This window comes from Pezoporus wallicus, unplaced genomic scaffold (assembly GCF_028554395.1).
Source record: "Pezoporus wallicus isolate ANWC-B61680 ecotype Strahan unplaced genomic scaffold, APGP_CSIRO_Pwel_v1 contig_8723, whole genome shotgun sequence".
In the NCBI taxonomy this organism is placed as follows: domain Eukaryota; kingdom Metazoa; phylum Chordata; class Aves; order Psittaciformes; family Psittacidae; genus Pezoporus; species Pezoporus wallicus.
In genome coordinates this window covers 1,025,303-1,041,786 of record NW_026635404.1, presented here as the reverse complement: position 1 = coordinate 1,041,786, position 16,484 = coordinate 1,025,303, and the positions used below count along the sequence as shown (strand labels likewise).

General features: G+C 47.8%; 1 protein-coding gene across 2 annotated transcripts in view; it reads right to left on the bottom strand.

Moving 5' to 3' along the window:
* Nucleotides 1-16,484, bottom strand: part of DNAH9 (dynein axonemal heavy chain 9) — a 126,331-nt gene that overhangs the window by 19,036 nt on the left and 90,811 nt on the right. For both annotated transcript variants that reach the window (XM_057423402.1, XM_057423410.1), the window contains 3 exons: nucleotides 13,959-14,107; nucleotides 10,050-10,177; nucleotides 2,430-2,657 (listed from right to left, as the gene is read on the bottom strand). In XM_057423402.1, the coding sequence (XP_057279385.1) occupies nucleotides 2,430-2,657; nucleotides 10,050-10,177; nucleotides 13,959-14,107 (505 nt within the window). The remainder of the gene's footprint in view (nucleotides 1-2,429; nucleotides 2,658-10,049; nucleotides 10,178-13,958; nucleotides 14,108-16,484) is intronic.

Below are 16,484 nucleotides of genomic sequence, written 5' to 3'. Positions count from 1 at the left end.
CTAGAGCAACCAGAAGGGCCCAAAGGCAGCCTCACTCCTTGGACTGCCTTTTTGGTTCACTAGTGCTGAAGTTACCACGGCCTCTCCACCTTGGGAATGTGCAGGGGCAAACCTTGCAGGACTGCTTTTCTTTCTGTTCAAGCAGCCTCTTGTCACCATCCCAGGCAAGACTAACCCCATCCTGCCATGGATCTCACTCACTGGCCCATGGAGCAGAGAAATGTGGACAGTTCACCACTATTTTGCACTTAGATGCTGGTTTGGAGGGGATCTCAAGTGCAGGAGGTAAGTGCTGAGCAGGTGAAGCGGGGAGGCACCACATGAGGATTAATGCAACTAGTCAGGAAAGATTATTCCGTTTTCATCTCCTGTCATTCATCATCCTGAACTCCACGGAATGTCCTGGAGAGCAAGGGGAGGGGAGAACCTTCACCCCCAGGAGCACTTCCATCCTGCTCCTTTCAATCAGACAGTAATTAGCATTTTCTAAATTGCTGGGGCGTTATAAAACCTCTCTTATCAGAAATCCTGGAGCGAGTGGGTGGGGCCCCTTCACCCCTCATTTCCCTGCTTCCTGCAGAATGGATGTTCAGATTTAGCTTTCAGCTGAAAGCTACAAAGAAGGGCCATTATTCTGTGCGGGGAATATTGTTCTGCTTTGTGAGTGAGGAAAAATGCACAACTAAAGAGGGAGGCCAAATGAGACTGAGCTGGATTCGTACTCAGCGTTCATTCAGGCAAGCTCCCCTTGAAGTCCAGGAATGGTTTCTAAAATAAGAAAGGTGCTCAGCAGATATTGGAACCCGTTCTTCATCAGGTGGCTGATACCGAAGGGAGCAAAGAGCGCTGTCTCATCGAGGGGAAAACCGAGGTTTGGGACTGCTCTTGATCGTCTTATGCAGTTAGTGAACATCTTGCACAATTTAGAGTAATGGATTCCCTCTTTTCAGTCCATCCCCTGAGCTCTGTTATGCTCTTCAGGCTGATTACAGGTCTAACATTGGAGATTTTTAGGACAGATAATGAAGGGAAGTCACACAAGTGCCCTTTGTAGTCTGTGCCAAATAACAGAATGGATTTAAAGGGGCTGTCCCTGCGGAGGGATGGTGAAGGGGCTGGTGTAGCTACTCCCTCCTTATTCAGATGCTTGCTGAGCTGTGGAGGTCAGAGCCACGATATCCTGGATGCACTATTCCCAGACAGGGTTTGCATGAGAGGACATGGAGCTGTTGGAGCAAGTCCAGAGGAGGCCATGAGGATGGGGGCTGGAGCAGCTCTCATACAGACAGGCTGAGAAAGTTGGGGCTGTTCAGCCTGGAGAAGAGAAGCTGTGTGGAGACCTCAGAGCAGCTTCCAGTGTCTGAAGAGGGCTACAAGGATGCTGGAGGGGGACTCTTCATCAGGGACTGGAGTGATAGGACATGGGGTGATGGGTTCAAACTGAAACAGGGGAAGTTCAGGTTAGATCTAAGGCAGAAGCTCTTCCCTGTGAGGGTGCTGAGGCGCTGGCACAGGGTGCCCAGAGAAGCTGTGGCTGCCCCATCCCTGGCAGTGTTCAAGGCCAGGTTGGACACAGGGGCTTGGAGCAAGCTGCTCCAGTGGAAGGTGTCCCTGCCCCTGGCAGGGGTTGGAACTGGATAATCTTCCCACACAAAGCAGTCTAGGATTCTATTATTTCCCATAATTTCCACATGCTTTACTTCTGTGTCCTCTGCACTTTGTTGCAGCTCAGTCAAAAAAGGGTGGAGATGGTGCCTGCTGTAACAGGAGTGTGTGTAAGTGGTCACAATGCAATAAAAGCAATGAGCAACCTGCCGTTGGCTATTCTGCTTGTGGGCCAGCAGTTCTCAAGGTGGCCTACTTCATCCTTGCCTGGCAAAGCCAGTCCTCCCTGCAGGGAGATTTCAGCTCTAATTTGCACCACTTCAGATGTCAGCAAGGTTTTCAGCTGAATGAATGGCCTTTGAGCACACAACATCCCCTACCCTGCTCTGAAGAGTGCTGTGAGATGTGACCACATCAGCAGCTCTGAACCTGTAACCCTGGTTAAACAAAAGGGTGTAAAAGCGAGGTTTAACCTGAAATGTGACAAAAGTCTCCCAAATGCTGCATTCAGAAGTTTGATTCTGTAACAAAATAGCTTTTCAATGGTGTGAAAATGATTAAACTGGGCAGAAGTCTGGTATCCTGTGACCTTCTGCAAGAAAGAGGCCATTCAGGATCACCTGAGTCCTCACTTGGGAAAACCAGTGCTTGGAAAGAGATCTGTGCCCAGCTCCCGGAGAAGAGAGGAGGGGGCTGTTAGATCCAGAGACTCATGATGCAAAGGGACTGCAAAAGAAGCAATGCTCCCACACATCACACTCTACTTGGGGCACCACAGCAGCTCCAGTCCTACCTGCCTCCAGTCAACAGCGCTGCGGTCCTACCTGGTTGAAGTTGTCGAGGGCTTTGTGCAGGTTTGCGTGCATCCCGGTTGGGGCCTCGTTGGTGATTTTGATGGAGTTCTCCAGGATGCCCTGGGGAATGATGTGGCTCTCAGAGGAAGGTGCTGGCTCTGCGCTAATGAAGACACGGAAGTCCTGGTGGCTGCCCTCACTGTGCTGCTCCAGCTTCTTCTCCAGGGAACTCAGCCACTTGGCCACCAGGTGGATGTTCTGCAGAGATGAAGGGGACAAGGCTGCATCAGTTGCTCCCCTTTACACCAATGCTGGGCAGGCACCAAATCCATCACAACAACAAATGGCACCCACCAAGGCTATGCTGTAGGACTCGGTACTTGTCCCAGTAGTACCTGCGTGCAACTCAGAGCCCCAAATGTCCAGTTACATCAAGTACACTTTTAAATTCAAATATCAGTATAAACCATCAGCAATGAAGCAAGCCAGTGTGGGGCTGTTTGGGTAATCAGAGACTCATAGAATGGCTTGGACTGGAAGGGACCTTAAAGCTCATCCAGTTCCAACTCCCTGCCACAGGCAAGGACACCTTCCACTAGAGCAGCTTGCTCCAAGCCCCTGTGTCCAACCTGGCCTTGAACACTGCCAGGGATGGGGCAGCCACAGCTTCTCTGGGCACCCTGTGCCAGCGCCTCAGCACCCTCACAGGGAAGAGCTTCTGCCTTACATCTAACCTGGACTTCCCCTGTTTCAGTTTGAACCCATCACCCCGTGTCCTATCACTACAGTCCCTGATGAAGAGTCCCTCTCCAGCATCGTTATGGCTCCCTTTAGACACTGGAAGCTGCTCTGAGGTCTCCATGCAGCCCCTCTTCTCCAGGCTGTCTCCTCCTTGTTAGAGTAATACACAGCTGATGAATTAGAGTCACTTCCCCAGATCTACCAAACTCAAATGAAAAATGTTTGGTCATTTGGAACAGGCTAAAAATGAGGACCCCCCATATCAGTTACTGAGAAACAAAGTCAAGCAGGTGGGTTTACAAAGACCTTTAACACAAAATACTTCTTTATTCATGCAACTAATTATACATATCTGCTAGAAAATGAAGCAGTGTTATGCTGAGATGGTGAAACAGAGGAAGACAAGCTTCAGTTTTCAACCTAAAGTCCTACAGAGTCTTGTAGTTTCCAGCCAAGAAAATAGTTTGAGGATGGTTTCTTTATTAAGAATGGGGCAGGTCACACACATCAGCGACTGTGGCCTAAAAGTACCTTCAGTTTAAAGTTAGGTGTGCAATCCAAGCACACTGTGCTAACAGGCCCCCTGGAAGGGGATTTATCCCATCCAAAGGCAGGACAAGGAATTTTCTAACCTTCAATTAAAAGCAGCCACCAAAAAAGATAAACTGCTTAGAGGTGCAAGGAAATGACATAAAGGACCCAGATCAGAAGCTCAGAATACATCACCCATTAAAGGGAGCAGAAAGGAGGTTTTGTGGTTGAAGAGTAATGGAGACTATCAGGAGTAAAATGACATTCTTCCGAAAGTGGAATTGGTGTCCAAATGAGGAAAATAGAAAACAGCACAAAATCCAGTCATGGTAAGGCCAAAAGGTTGTTTAAAGGAGCAGTATTCTGAAAGCCATAAAAACTACTAATAAAGTCTGTTCCAGAAGTCAGAAACCTACTAAAGAATCTGTAAAACCAGAAGATAACCAAAGTCTACAGCAAACGCCCAGGAAAGGCAAAGCCACCACAGAATAGCTCATGTGCAGGAACACTCACTGCAGAGCTTAGGAAAGCTCTCACAGTTACAGCCTGTGTTAATGGTGGGATCACTGAAACGCTGAGGCTGGAGACACCTCTGGAGATCACCCTGCCCAAAGCAGAGCCAGCGAGAGCAGGTTGGTAACTGCCACAGAATCACAGCCTGGCTTGGGTTAAAGCCCCTCCAGCTCCAACCCCTGCCACGGGCAGGGACCCCTTCCACTAGAGCAGCTTGCTCCAAGCCCCTGTGTCCAACCTGGCCTTGAACACTGCCAGGGATGGGGCAGCCACAGCTTCTCTGGGCACCCTGTGCCAGCGCCTCAGCACCCTCACAGGGAAGAGCTTCTGCCTAAGAGCTCAGCTCAGTCCATAAATCACCAGACAACTCCTGCCAGAGGCCAAGCCTCCATCCCTGAGACAGCGGCTGCTTCAGAAACATGGGTCAAGAGAACTGTTATCTGGGGGAGCCATGGACACCTTGCATCTGCCCGCTCTCTTGCCCCAAATCTGATTCATGTGGGTGGGAACAACACTGGTTATTCAGAGCTGCATGAATTCATTCTCTTCCCCTGAAAGGGTGAGGGTTGTGCTCATTTTACAGGGATGACATGGAGTCTGAGGGCTTGGGGGAGACAAGGAGGAGATGCCTGAGCAAAGGAACCGCGCTCTTGGAAGCGCTGCCTTGTGGTAAACAATGACTCTGTGAAAGGCAGTAGACCAAATGCAATTACATCTGACTGCGGATGCACCAGTGCTTGTCTGATGCATTTAGGATTTCATGAGATGAGGTAATCCCCAGGGTCCTGGCAACCAACTCACTCTGAAAACACAAGTGTAATAATAAAGTGGGAGTGGACCGAAACCTGCAACCAAAGAGCTTTGAACAGCCACAGAGATTTACTAATTTAAGGAAAGAGTGCAACAAAACAGCAAAAGAAAACCTGTGCATTAAGTATCTGTGTAATCATAGACTCCATACCTGACCTTAAGCATTTCATCTTTAATTGGTAGTTTCTTCCTATATCTGCTTTTGTGTTGTTAGGTGGCTGAAAAATAATTGCTTTTGCTGCTGCTGACATGACACCAACGATCATTATTTGTCAGTATCACCACCTTCTAACAGCCAGTTCAGGGCATATCTCTAATCTAATGATAATGGAGTGCATTTCTACACAATCCTTTTGTGATAGAAGGGATGGAAAAGAGCAGTATATTGAGCAAAACATGGGTTGGCACTGAGAATTCCTGACTCCATCGAATGGCTGTGTCTGTAACCAGACAGATGCTGTGGAGGGGATTCACAGCTTTGGAGGAAACTTTGCAAATGAATTCTCTGCAGTCAGGTAACACAACTTGACAGGACGTGACTAATGACAACATAGGAGGTCGCACTACTTGAATATGTCAATTATCAACAACAACATAACGCAGACAGTGCTGCAGTAACACCAACCGCAGCTGAGCTACATGTTGCTCGAAGAACCACCTCCTCTTGCTTGTTTGGAAACCTGCCTCCCACCAGTGTCATGGGTTACCTCTAGATCTTACTCAGGAGAAAGAGGAGATAGTTCAGCCTGCCCACCTTCTTTTGGCTCAGAGCTTCATGCACTCCCAATACTAGCTCCCTAAACCCCACTGTACAGTTTACACTGCACCAGTTTTACTTCCTTCTTGTTCCATAAGATCCCTGAAGACAGTTACCCAGGACGCAGCAAGGTAACTCGTTGTTTCACCCCATTTTTTTTCTCTTAGCCAGATTTTGGTCTGTTAAAGAGCTGTTGTGCAAGGGTAAAAGACCACTCCCCATCATCTCTGGGTTTTCACAGCTTATGTCTAGGTCTGTGCTGCAGGCAGAAATAGGCAGAGGTCTCCAATTCATTACCTTGCTTTATGAATGGATGGCCAACTCCTGCTGACAAGAAGGGAAAAAGACACCTGGAACATCTTCCCATGCACACTTCCCACTGCCACAGCACTTTGCCCTGTATCATTGCCCCACTCTGTGCTATGGCACACGAGTGACTGAGAGCAGGTACCAGAGGATGAAGATCTGCAGCACGAGCTGGGCTGCACATGAAGGAACCTGGGCAGGGGGGAACCAGATGCTTTCCTTTGGGAATTCACTTGTAAGCACCTCTGTGTTTGTACTTCACAAGGCAGAACATATATCACAGGATGCAAGCGTTGCTATGGTAACCATCAGAAATAGCACCATGTATATATAAAGCAGCACACACTCCACGATGTGCTTGCTCCCTTTGCTGAGAGCAACTGGAGACCCTTCACATTCCTGAAAGGGGCTCTCTCCTTCATGCCTTATCACAGATCACCTCCTGGAGCAATGAGAATGAGTTGCTTTTACAAAGTCTCATTCTCTCGTGAGATGCTCTCAGAAAATAGTCACCACATTCACAGTAAGTCCGAAAGCTACGATTTACAGTCCAGAGACAGCCCAGCACCTTAATACACAATGCATTGTGATAGGATATGAAAGGAGGGGCTCTGCAGAGGGTCCCTTCCCTTGCCATGCTTACTGTCAACGGTAGTGTGAGGTTCCATCCCATGAGAAGGTGCCACACACGGTCAGGAACAGCTCCATCCTTCCACAGGCAGTAGCCCTGTGGTCATGCAAATACTGACACAGGACCAAAATGGATAAGCACAGACCCTACTGCCAGCGCCTGCTCATACGTCTGAGAGATCTGGACCTCAGCCTAAATGGAGCCTTTACTGGTAGGGGAAACTTCTGGGATTTGCCAGGCCAGAGAGCAAACGAGCAGCAAGTACAGAGAAACTGGACTGACCTGAGCTCCCCAGAGTTTTAAAGACAACGTTGGAGCTTCTATTGCCAAATTTCACTTTGTAAGACACAACGATTTAAAGGTAGGTAGTGATGAGCAGCTGAAATGCACAGCAAAGGGCACGGTCTTGATTAAGCTCAAGAAATGGAGAAAAGATTCCATTGCATTTGTGTTGTAACCCAAAATTAGTCCTGAGACAGAGGTTTCTGTAGCAGTTGCACAACGAAACTGGGATTGCAGCAGTTACAAAGGTATTGAAAGCCCAAGAGAAACTTAATTCCATCCCAGATCAATATTTGGATTACTTGCGGGTCTGTAACTGGATTTGCTATTGGAAAAACTTGGGAATGGCTGTCACATGAGGCAGGATGGAAGACAGCTCTCTGAAATCCAAAACCTTTCTCCATCAGTGTATTAGTCTGAAAATCATGAAGAAGAACTGGAGGAAGACTGGGTATTTCTCCTTTTACATATATTTAAGGATGAAAAGATACTGTGGCTGGAAGGAAAACTAACTTGTTCTTTGCTGAAGCAGAGGCTTAGTGCCAAATGCTTATGTGTGCTTTGAATGGCCAATGTATCTCATACAGGACAGTGTATGTCTGCTGCTTGTAGCAAGGACTAGTGATGAAGTACACGGAAAAGGGCTCCATTGTATTTACAAGGCAGTAAGAAGGGCTCTGCCAATGCCTGAATCACAGCTTTGCTCTGGGATATCCCTGTTATTCCATTTGGTACATGAACCTGACCCAGTGAAGCAACAACCTCTGGAAATGGAAAGATGCTCAAAAATTAAATTCACTTGATCACAAAGAGTGAAGTGATACTTTGGCCAATGGATGAAGACTACAATTAAATTCAGAGTATTTAATGTCTGCCCTTTTCCCTGCATCACTTCATTCAGACATACCTCTGGAAACATAGAATCATAGAATAGTTAGGGTTGGAAAGGACCTTAAGATCATCCATTTCCAACCCCCCTGCATGGGCAGGGACACCTCACACCAAACCATGACACCCAAGTCTCTGTCCAGCCTGGCCTTGAACACTGCCAGGGATGGAGCATTCACAGCTTCCCTGGGCAACCCATTCCAGTGCCTCAGCGCCCTAACAGGAAAGAATGTCCTCCTTATATCCAATCTAAACTTCCCCTGCTTAAGTGTTAACCTGTTACCCCTTGTCCTGTCACTCCAGTCCCTAATGAAGAGTCCCTCCCCAGCATCCCTACAGCCCCCTTCAGACACTGGAAGCTGCTCTGAGGTCTCCACGCAGCTTCTCTTCTCCAGGCTGAACAACCCCAACTTTCTCAGCCTGTCTCCATACAGGAGCTGCTCCAGTCCCTGATCATCCTCGTGGCCTCCTCTGGACTTGTTCCAACAGCTCCATGTCCTTTTTATGTTGAGGGCACCAGAACTGCACACAGTGCTCCAGGTGAGGTCTCACAAGAGCAGAGTAAAGGGGCAGGATCAGCTCCTTCGACCTGCTGGTCATGCTCCTTTTGATGCAGCCCAGGATACGGTTGCTTTCTGGGCTGCAAGCGCACACTGAAGCCAGCTCATGTTCATTTTCTCATCCACCAACACCCCCAAGTCCTTCTCCTTGGGCTGCTCTGAATCTCTTCTCTGCCCAACCTGTAGCTGTGCCTGGGATTGCTCTGACCCAGGTGCAGGACCTTGCACTTGGCATGGTCAAACTCCATAAGGTTGGCATCAGCCCTCCTCACACGAAGATGTGAATGGATGAAATAAAACCACTTCAGGCCATAGTACTCATCTGCTGCCACTGACGCAACAGACATCGAAGCTGACACTGCTAGCAGATCATTTACAGATCTAACCAGCATTGTAGAAAAGAGCCTTCACTTTGCATTACTAAATGGAATATGTCTTAAAAAGCTGCCTGTTTTCTTTGTCACCACCTCAAAGGCAGATGCCAGTATTGCAGCCACCTGTATTCAAAGCTCTTGAAAAGCTCAGCATTGTCTACCTTAGAGGCAGCTTGCAAAAGAAGCAAAAATTAAGATCAGAATATCAGTGGCATTCAGTTTAAATCCAAACCCAAGCCCATAGGCTCAGATCAGGACTCAAAGCTTTGTCTTAATCTCATTTTATCCAACCAATTCAGTGACAACAAACATTTGTAAAATCCACGTCTAGGAAAACAGAGGGGTTTTTAAGACCTGCAGTGAGCGCTGGCATCCCTGACTCTGCACATCAGCAAACCCAAACACTCACTGAGTAAGTGGCTCTGGAGACAGCACTTGACAGAGCTCCCTTTGCACCCTAAAAGGCTCTGAAACATTTTGCTGTGCTGTGATAAGAGCTTCAAACATTTATTTACCTGTTTGAGGATGCATGAAGGAATCGGTGCCACTGCAGAGAGCCCTGCTTTCCCTGCGGTGGTGTGCATGTTGTCATTGCTCATTTAAATACATGGGTAGTCTTGAGTGGTAGTGAGAGAAACAGCCTAACACCTCTTACCAAAGCTCTATTTATTCATAAAGCAAATAAAAACACTGGAATGTAGCACAACCTTCCCTCAGAGGACTGCAGTGATAGGACGAGGGGTGATGGAGATTTAGGTTGGATCTAAGGCAGAAGTTCTTCCCTGTGAGGGTGCTGAGGCGCTGGCACAGGGTGCCCAGAGAAGCTGTGGCTGCCCCATCCCTGGCAGTGTTCAAGGCCAGGTTGGACACAGGGGCTTGGAGCAAGGTGCTCTAGTGGAAGGTGTCCCTGCAGGGGACAGGGTGGAACAGGGGCTCATGATCGTGGAAGAGGGGACAGGTGGCAGCAGTTGGAACTGGATGATCTTAAGGTCCTTTCCAACCCAAACCGTTCCATGATTCTATGACTCTGCACAGCTAGACACCCTTCAGAAGGTTCAAAGAGCAAGAAAATCGAAACGGCAATGCCTGATAAAAGCAATAGGTAGCAGCAAGGAGCAGTTAGAAGGTGGCTGATTTGGACACCCAGACGACCCCTTGTCCCACCGCCCACCAGACAGGAACGACAGCCTGCCCTTGCTAAGGTGATCAGCGCCAGGCAACCTGGGAGAGCAGCGGGACTGATTCAGGACACCGTACCTGAAGGATGACCCAGTGACCCTCCTTTGCAGCCAGATCCAGAGCTTGTTCAGCAACGACCTCCTGACCTTGTCCAAGGGAAACGTTGTGGAAATTCCTGTTGTTAAAAGTATAACCGAGTTTCTTCCCTAAAATCAAAGAAGAAGAGTGATATTCAGTACTTACACCTGGACTGGCACACAGCACAGCTGAGCTCACACAGCACGAGCCAGACAGAGTTCATACAACCATGGAATGCTTTGGGTTGGACAGAACCTTACAGCTCACCCAGTCCCAACCCCTGCCACAGGCAGGGACACCTTCCACTGGAGCAGCTTGCTCCAAGCCCCTGTGTCCAACCTGGCCTTGAACACTGCCAGGGATGGGGCAGCCACAGCTTCTCTGGGCACCCTGTGCCAGCGCCTCAGCACCCTCACAGGGAAGAGTTTCTGCCTTAGATCTGACCTGACCTTCCCCTGTTTCACTTTGAACCCATCACCCCTTGTCCTATCATTACAGTCCCTGATGAAGAGTCCCCCTCCAGCATCCTCATAGCCCCCTTCAGACACTGGAAGCTGCTCTGAGGAGTTCAGTTGTGTCAAAAACCCCCACAGATCTATCACACTTCTTATAATAGTATCATGTCTCCTCCTTGCCAAAGCACTGAAAACAGCAGTTGCTTCTTCCAAACTACTTTTAATTACAGAGCAGCCCCAACCCAGAGGTACATTATCACCAAGTGCTTGCTGTTTAAACAGTGTTATTCCCCTGCAACCCCGTGTAAAAACCTATTTTACACTGGTAGAAAATGAAATCATTTCCTGCTGATTAAATAGGCTTTGAACAAGACACGGCTCTGCGGGGAGATGCACCCCACGGTGTGCACCAGACCTAGCAGTAGGGTTCGGATCCCACTAGGTTTTGAGGAGGCAGCTGAAGTGTGAGCTTCCTGTGGCCTCGAGCAAGGCCTCCCAGGTCTGCTCCCAAACCCCATGTATTTTACTGTCCTGCTCTGGAGCACCGATGGCAGCTATTTAGTGTTTCTTCACTTTGGGACACTCCTTCAGACTCCACGGGTTTCTCTGTGGCATCCAGTGCCTCAGATCCTTTAAGTGATCGTGGCTAAAGATCTCACATTGAGTTTTGTGAATCTATCCCCCAGAGATGGGGGACACCAGTCACCACTTGTCTCACAGGAGAAGCAAATGCCTGGAGCAAGCTACCTCTGCTGAGTGCTCCTCAGATGAGCACCAATTTGTGCTGCCGGAGGGAAGCAGCCCAACCAACAACCGACATCCACACAGGATAGTAGGATGTGTTCAGCTCAGCCAGGGAGTCACACACGTCCCACATGCTCATCCCTTGGGATTGCCTACACTTCTCCCTGCATGCAGATGGTGCATCCTTGATTCCTGATTTCTGCTGGAAGCAGCCAAGTGTTACAGTACAACAAGGAAAAGATTTGTCTTGCAAGACTTGGGATTCAGCTCTTGGTACAAGATTGGAAACAGATGGCCACAAGTAAAACAAACATCCAAACTCTTCCAGTTGCTCAAGCTCTCTACTTAGCCTTACTACAGCAACTCCCAGGGATACAGCTCTCCCCGTATTGTACCATTTCCAGTTTTCTTTCTCACCATCTCTGGTGGCTGCCAACCTTGAGAGCTGCTAATCTCCTCTGCCTTCAAGACCCACCCTCTCAGAAGGAATGGCACATGCTTCCAGAAGGCAGAGTGCTCCCCCAAACCAGGTGATTAATAGCAAGGTTAGTATCAGTTGTTATTTCCACTTCACAGGTGATAGGAACAGGCCTGCAGAGGGATGCACAGTGAGTCTGTGCTGCTGCCTCAACAAAGACAATGCAGCCTTCTTCCTTCCTCACTGGCTTGGAGAGGAGAGCCGATGGTGCAGCCAGGCTGCCGCAGGGAAGCAGGAAGCTTTCCCAGCCCTAAAGTGTTTCATAGAATCCCAGCCTGGTTTGTGTTGGAAGGAACCTTAAAGTTCCTCCAGCTCCAACCCCTGCCACAGGCAGGGACCCCTTCCACTGGAGCAGCTTGCTCCAAGCCCCTGTGTCCAACCTGGCCTTGAACACTGCCAGGGATGGGGCAGCCACAGCTTCTCTGGGCACCCTGTGCCAGCGCCTCAGCACCCTCACAGGGAAGAGCTTCTGCAGGGTCCTCCCCGTGTTGCCACGGAAAGGTCCCATGAGTGGGCAGCATCTGGAAGAAGCCATCTTCCATTTACCAGAATTATCTAGCCAGAAATAAACCAATAAAACCTAATGAAGGGCAAAGAAAACATGCACCAGTGAACTCAACCCAAACCCCACCACGGCAGGCGTTAGGGACAGAGCAGCTGCACTGAAGCAATGCTTTTATTCCATTAGATCTTCTTTCACTTTTACTTGCTGTCACTTTTCTGGCTGACTGACCCCAGGTGCTCACAGCTACACTCAGCTTTACAGTTCCAATTAAACCATTCCTGGCTGGATTGTAGTGTTTCATTTCCCATTCAAGAAAATAACACATTGAGAGACAGGATGACCGACATGGCTCCAAAAGAAAGCCAGGCACATGAGAGCCCCTTTCTCAGGGGAGTCCCCTTCAATTCACAATGATGAGACCTGGTGTCAGGGCAGAAAGAGCACGAAACATGAATGCAAAGTACCCAGAATCTCCCCACAGCTAAGAAATGGGATCTGGCCTGTGGCTCAGGCTGCTCTGGGGTTTAATGTCTCTGGAAGCTGCTTGTGGCAACATGGGTAAAGATGGACTGAAGCGTTATTTTGGGATGCCACAAAAGGTGCATCACAGAGAAGAAAACAAATCCAGGGAGCAGCATTTCTCCCCCACTCGCCTGAGTGATGGCCTGGTTTGATGTTACTGGTTTACCTGCTGAGGCTGCCCGCTGCTTGGTCTGGAGACCTGCACACTGAAAACCTATGGCAGCTTGATACATGATTAATGCAATTTAAACACATCATGCTCCACGCTACAGGGAGCGTCTGGCCTTGACTACAAGGCATGGTCTTGGAGATAAGTAGGGTGCATTGCTGGAGAAGGAGAAAAGACATCTGACGAGCCTGGCAATCTGGAGCAGCCCTAAAGCAGTACCCAAAGGCATCCAGAGGGATGGAGCCCCTCCACTGCCACAGTCTGGAAGAAGTGACCACAGTTACCTGTGCTCAACAGTCAGAAGCAACCCCATTTCCAGACCTCCTGTAATTGCCATATTGAGCCTGAAAATGGCAGTTTTCATGGTGGAGCTGAGACCCAGAGCAAACTCTGCACGTTGGCAGCTTTAGAGCACAAGCATTGACTACAGCAGTCAGTGCACAACAGAAATCACTGCCTTCTCAAATAAAGCACCTTAAAGACGCACCTTTGGCTCCGAAGCCAGCCAGCCGCGCTTCATCTGAGCATCCACACCAAAACCAACACAAGAAGGATGCCATTAAAAACTGGAAACTCTGCTACTAACCAGCAGACTGTTGCTTACTTTTAACTATCACAGAGTCATAGAATACCATGTTGGAAGAGACCTCAAGGGTCATCTGGTCTAACCTGTCTTGGCAAAAAAGCAAGCTATCTGACAGCATATGATATATCTCTGATGTAAATTATAGGCTGTGTATAAGGCCAAGTCAGAAATCATTGAGTGTGAAAAACGCTGGGAATTCAGGCAATGCAGGGAACAGACAAATTTAATTTAAACTTTAGATGAAAATCCAAAAAACTTGAAGAAAAACATAGAAAAACACCCCCAAAACCCAATCACATCCTGTCACAATTACCTATTTTTAACAGATTACTCCATTATGTATAGAGATGAGAGAAATAACCCATAACAACAGAAGAATGTCATGCCAAGATAATTACACAGAAGATAAAAAGCAATGCTGTGGTATGCCTACAGACACGACTGGTTTACCTTGTTTCTCCACATCCTTCAGTGGGTCGACTCCCGGGGACAGGATGAAGAACACTGGCGTCGCAGGTCCCGATTCCTCAAAGGTTGTTGCAAAATCCAGGGATCTCCCTACCACGTATTTACTGCCAAGCTTCTCCTCCACAAAATCTCTGCCAGAAAGAAAACAGTTGCCAGTCTCCTGTTGTTCAGAAAGGACAGATCCCCCTGCAAATAACCCATTAATCACTATTGATTTTGCTGATTCAAACAAAAGAGAAACTAAACGGGCATGGAATAAGGTCAGAGAGGATGGGCAGACAGGGCTTCAGGAGTTAGCACTCAGTGGCAACACTTGGCACTTCTTCCCGGGGTAAAATGACACATGGCACCCCGATATCTGAGAAATGAAAGGAAGGGAGAAGGGAAAGCATGGGGCCTACCAGCCCAGGCTGCGTTCAGAAGTTAAATACCAACTTGATGTTGACAAAGGTATTTCAGGAGAGAAGAAATAAGTTACGGTACAGGAAACTGCCACGGACTTTGTACTCCCCAGAGCCCTTGAGAGGAAAGAGCACTCCTTCAGATTTAACACCAAAAGTAGCAGCAAGTGCAGAGGATTTTCAAAATTACTTTGTTCTGGAAAGATAAAAGGGAAGAGCTCTGAGGATATGTGGCACGTGAAGCTTAGCCTCTGCATGAGAGGCACAAGGCAAAATACAACTGAGTGAAGAGGGAAAAGCTCAGCTCCACGGCAGCTGCTGAACAGAATACAGCACATGGAGAACGTCCAGGCTCAATTTCCCTGGGGTGAGCTTCCAAAATCACTGCTTTAGAACAAGAGGATGCAATGAATATTGATCCAAAGCTAGGAATGTTGTATTCAAAGCTCGGGAACGAGTTACTCCTCTAGTGCAAATGCATGATTTGGGCCTTTTGGAAAACTCATTATCATGGGGAAGAAAAACGTTTTTCACCTGGTAGATGATACAGCTTATTGCAGTCAAATCCTAAGAGAGCTGAGAGTCTCCTTCAAGGACTAGTGAAAGGCAACTGGAATAGAAACGCCTGTGGGACTGCAAAAGGAAAAGCTTCCTCATTGTTTGGTATGACTTCACCTTCACCAAGTCATACCGTGGTAGTAGATAATGGACTGATCTGACCTCATCATGGATTAGGAAGCACCAGGAGCACAAGGTGTTGCAAGAAGATCCTTGCTGATGTTCTTCGATAAGACTGAAGGATGAAATGGGTGTTTACCCTAGTGAGGAAATTATGGTTCTTGGTGATTGACCTGGCCTTGCTCCATCCCTGGTGGTGTTCAAGGCCAGGCTGGACAGAGCCTTGGGAAAAACGGTTTGGTGTGAGGTGTCCCTGCCCATGGCAGGGGGTTAGAACTGGATGATCTTAAGGTCCTTTCCAACCCAAACTATTCTTTGATTCTGTGATTCTATGATGGATAACAAGCCCTGCCCCCACCTAGGCTCTAAGGAGTCAGGGTAAGTGGTTTCTCCTCAGGCCTATGGAACAAAACAGCCTGTACAGATATCCCTAGCGATCTGTTATAAAGAGTGGCTGAAAAAACTAACTTCCAGTCCAGCAAAATGCATGAATCCTGTATAGGTGTGGGTCATTTTAGATACCAAAGAGCTTCCTAGACCATCTTCATGGAGCTGGCACATATGACATGGGACATAAAGGGTCTTGCCCCTTGCTGAACAAGGTAGGGGTATCCCAAGGCATGTAAAACACCCCAGGTCACCTGTGCTTAGCTTACCAAGTTACTCCTAAAACATACTTGTCAAGACTCTCTGAGAGACAGGAAGGTAAAGGAATACTAGTGATGCCCACTGATCATTGGTAAGGCAGAAGAGCTTTAGTCACAAACACCTGCAAGGGAAGGCACTGCGAACTCTTACTGTATACCCAGCCAAGCTTTTGAACCTGGATTCTGCTATCTTCTCACAACAGGGGAATATGAAAGGTGCTGAAACTTTGCGTTCTAGTTATTTTTGAGCTGTGTGAGTACCATTCTGATTGAAAGAAATTAGTTTAACTTGCTTCAGTGAATTATGCACTTAAAAGTTCGGAAAGACAAGAGCTTATTTTACTCAAACCAAACAACAACAGGAAAAGCAGTATTTTCAGCTGACAGAACACATGGAGAATCTAACCCTAAAAGAGTAAGAACTTCAAAGATGGCTTAGAATTTAATGACTGTCATGAATACAGTATTTCATTTAATAAAACATAACAACACTGACCAAAGGGAGATGGCATTCTGTCTTGTCTGCATTTCTCTGTGGATATTAGAGCAAAACCAGAAATCTGGTTCATACACTGGGTAATACATTCTGCTGCATGTACCCACAGACACGCACACACCAGTTGCTGGAGCAATATAAACTATTTGAGAGGCAGTAGCAGGAGAGACATTGCAAAAATGTCAAACCACAGACTACTAGGAAAGAGAAGTTAAAAACAAGTCCTAATGGGGTGAAAGACCTTTAGTTTCTCCTGGAACAAGCATATTGCTTTTGTGCACCTCCA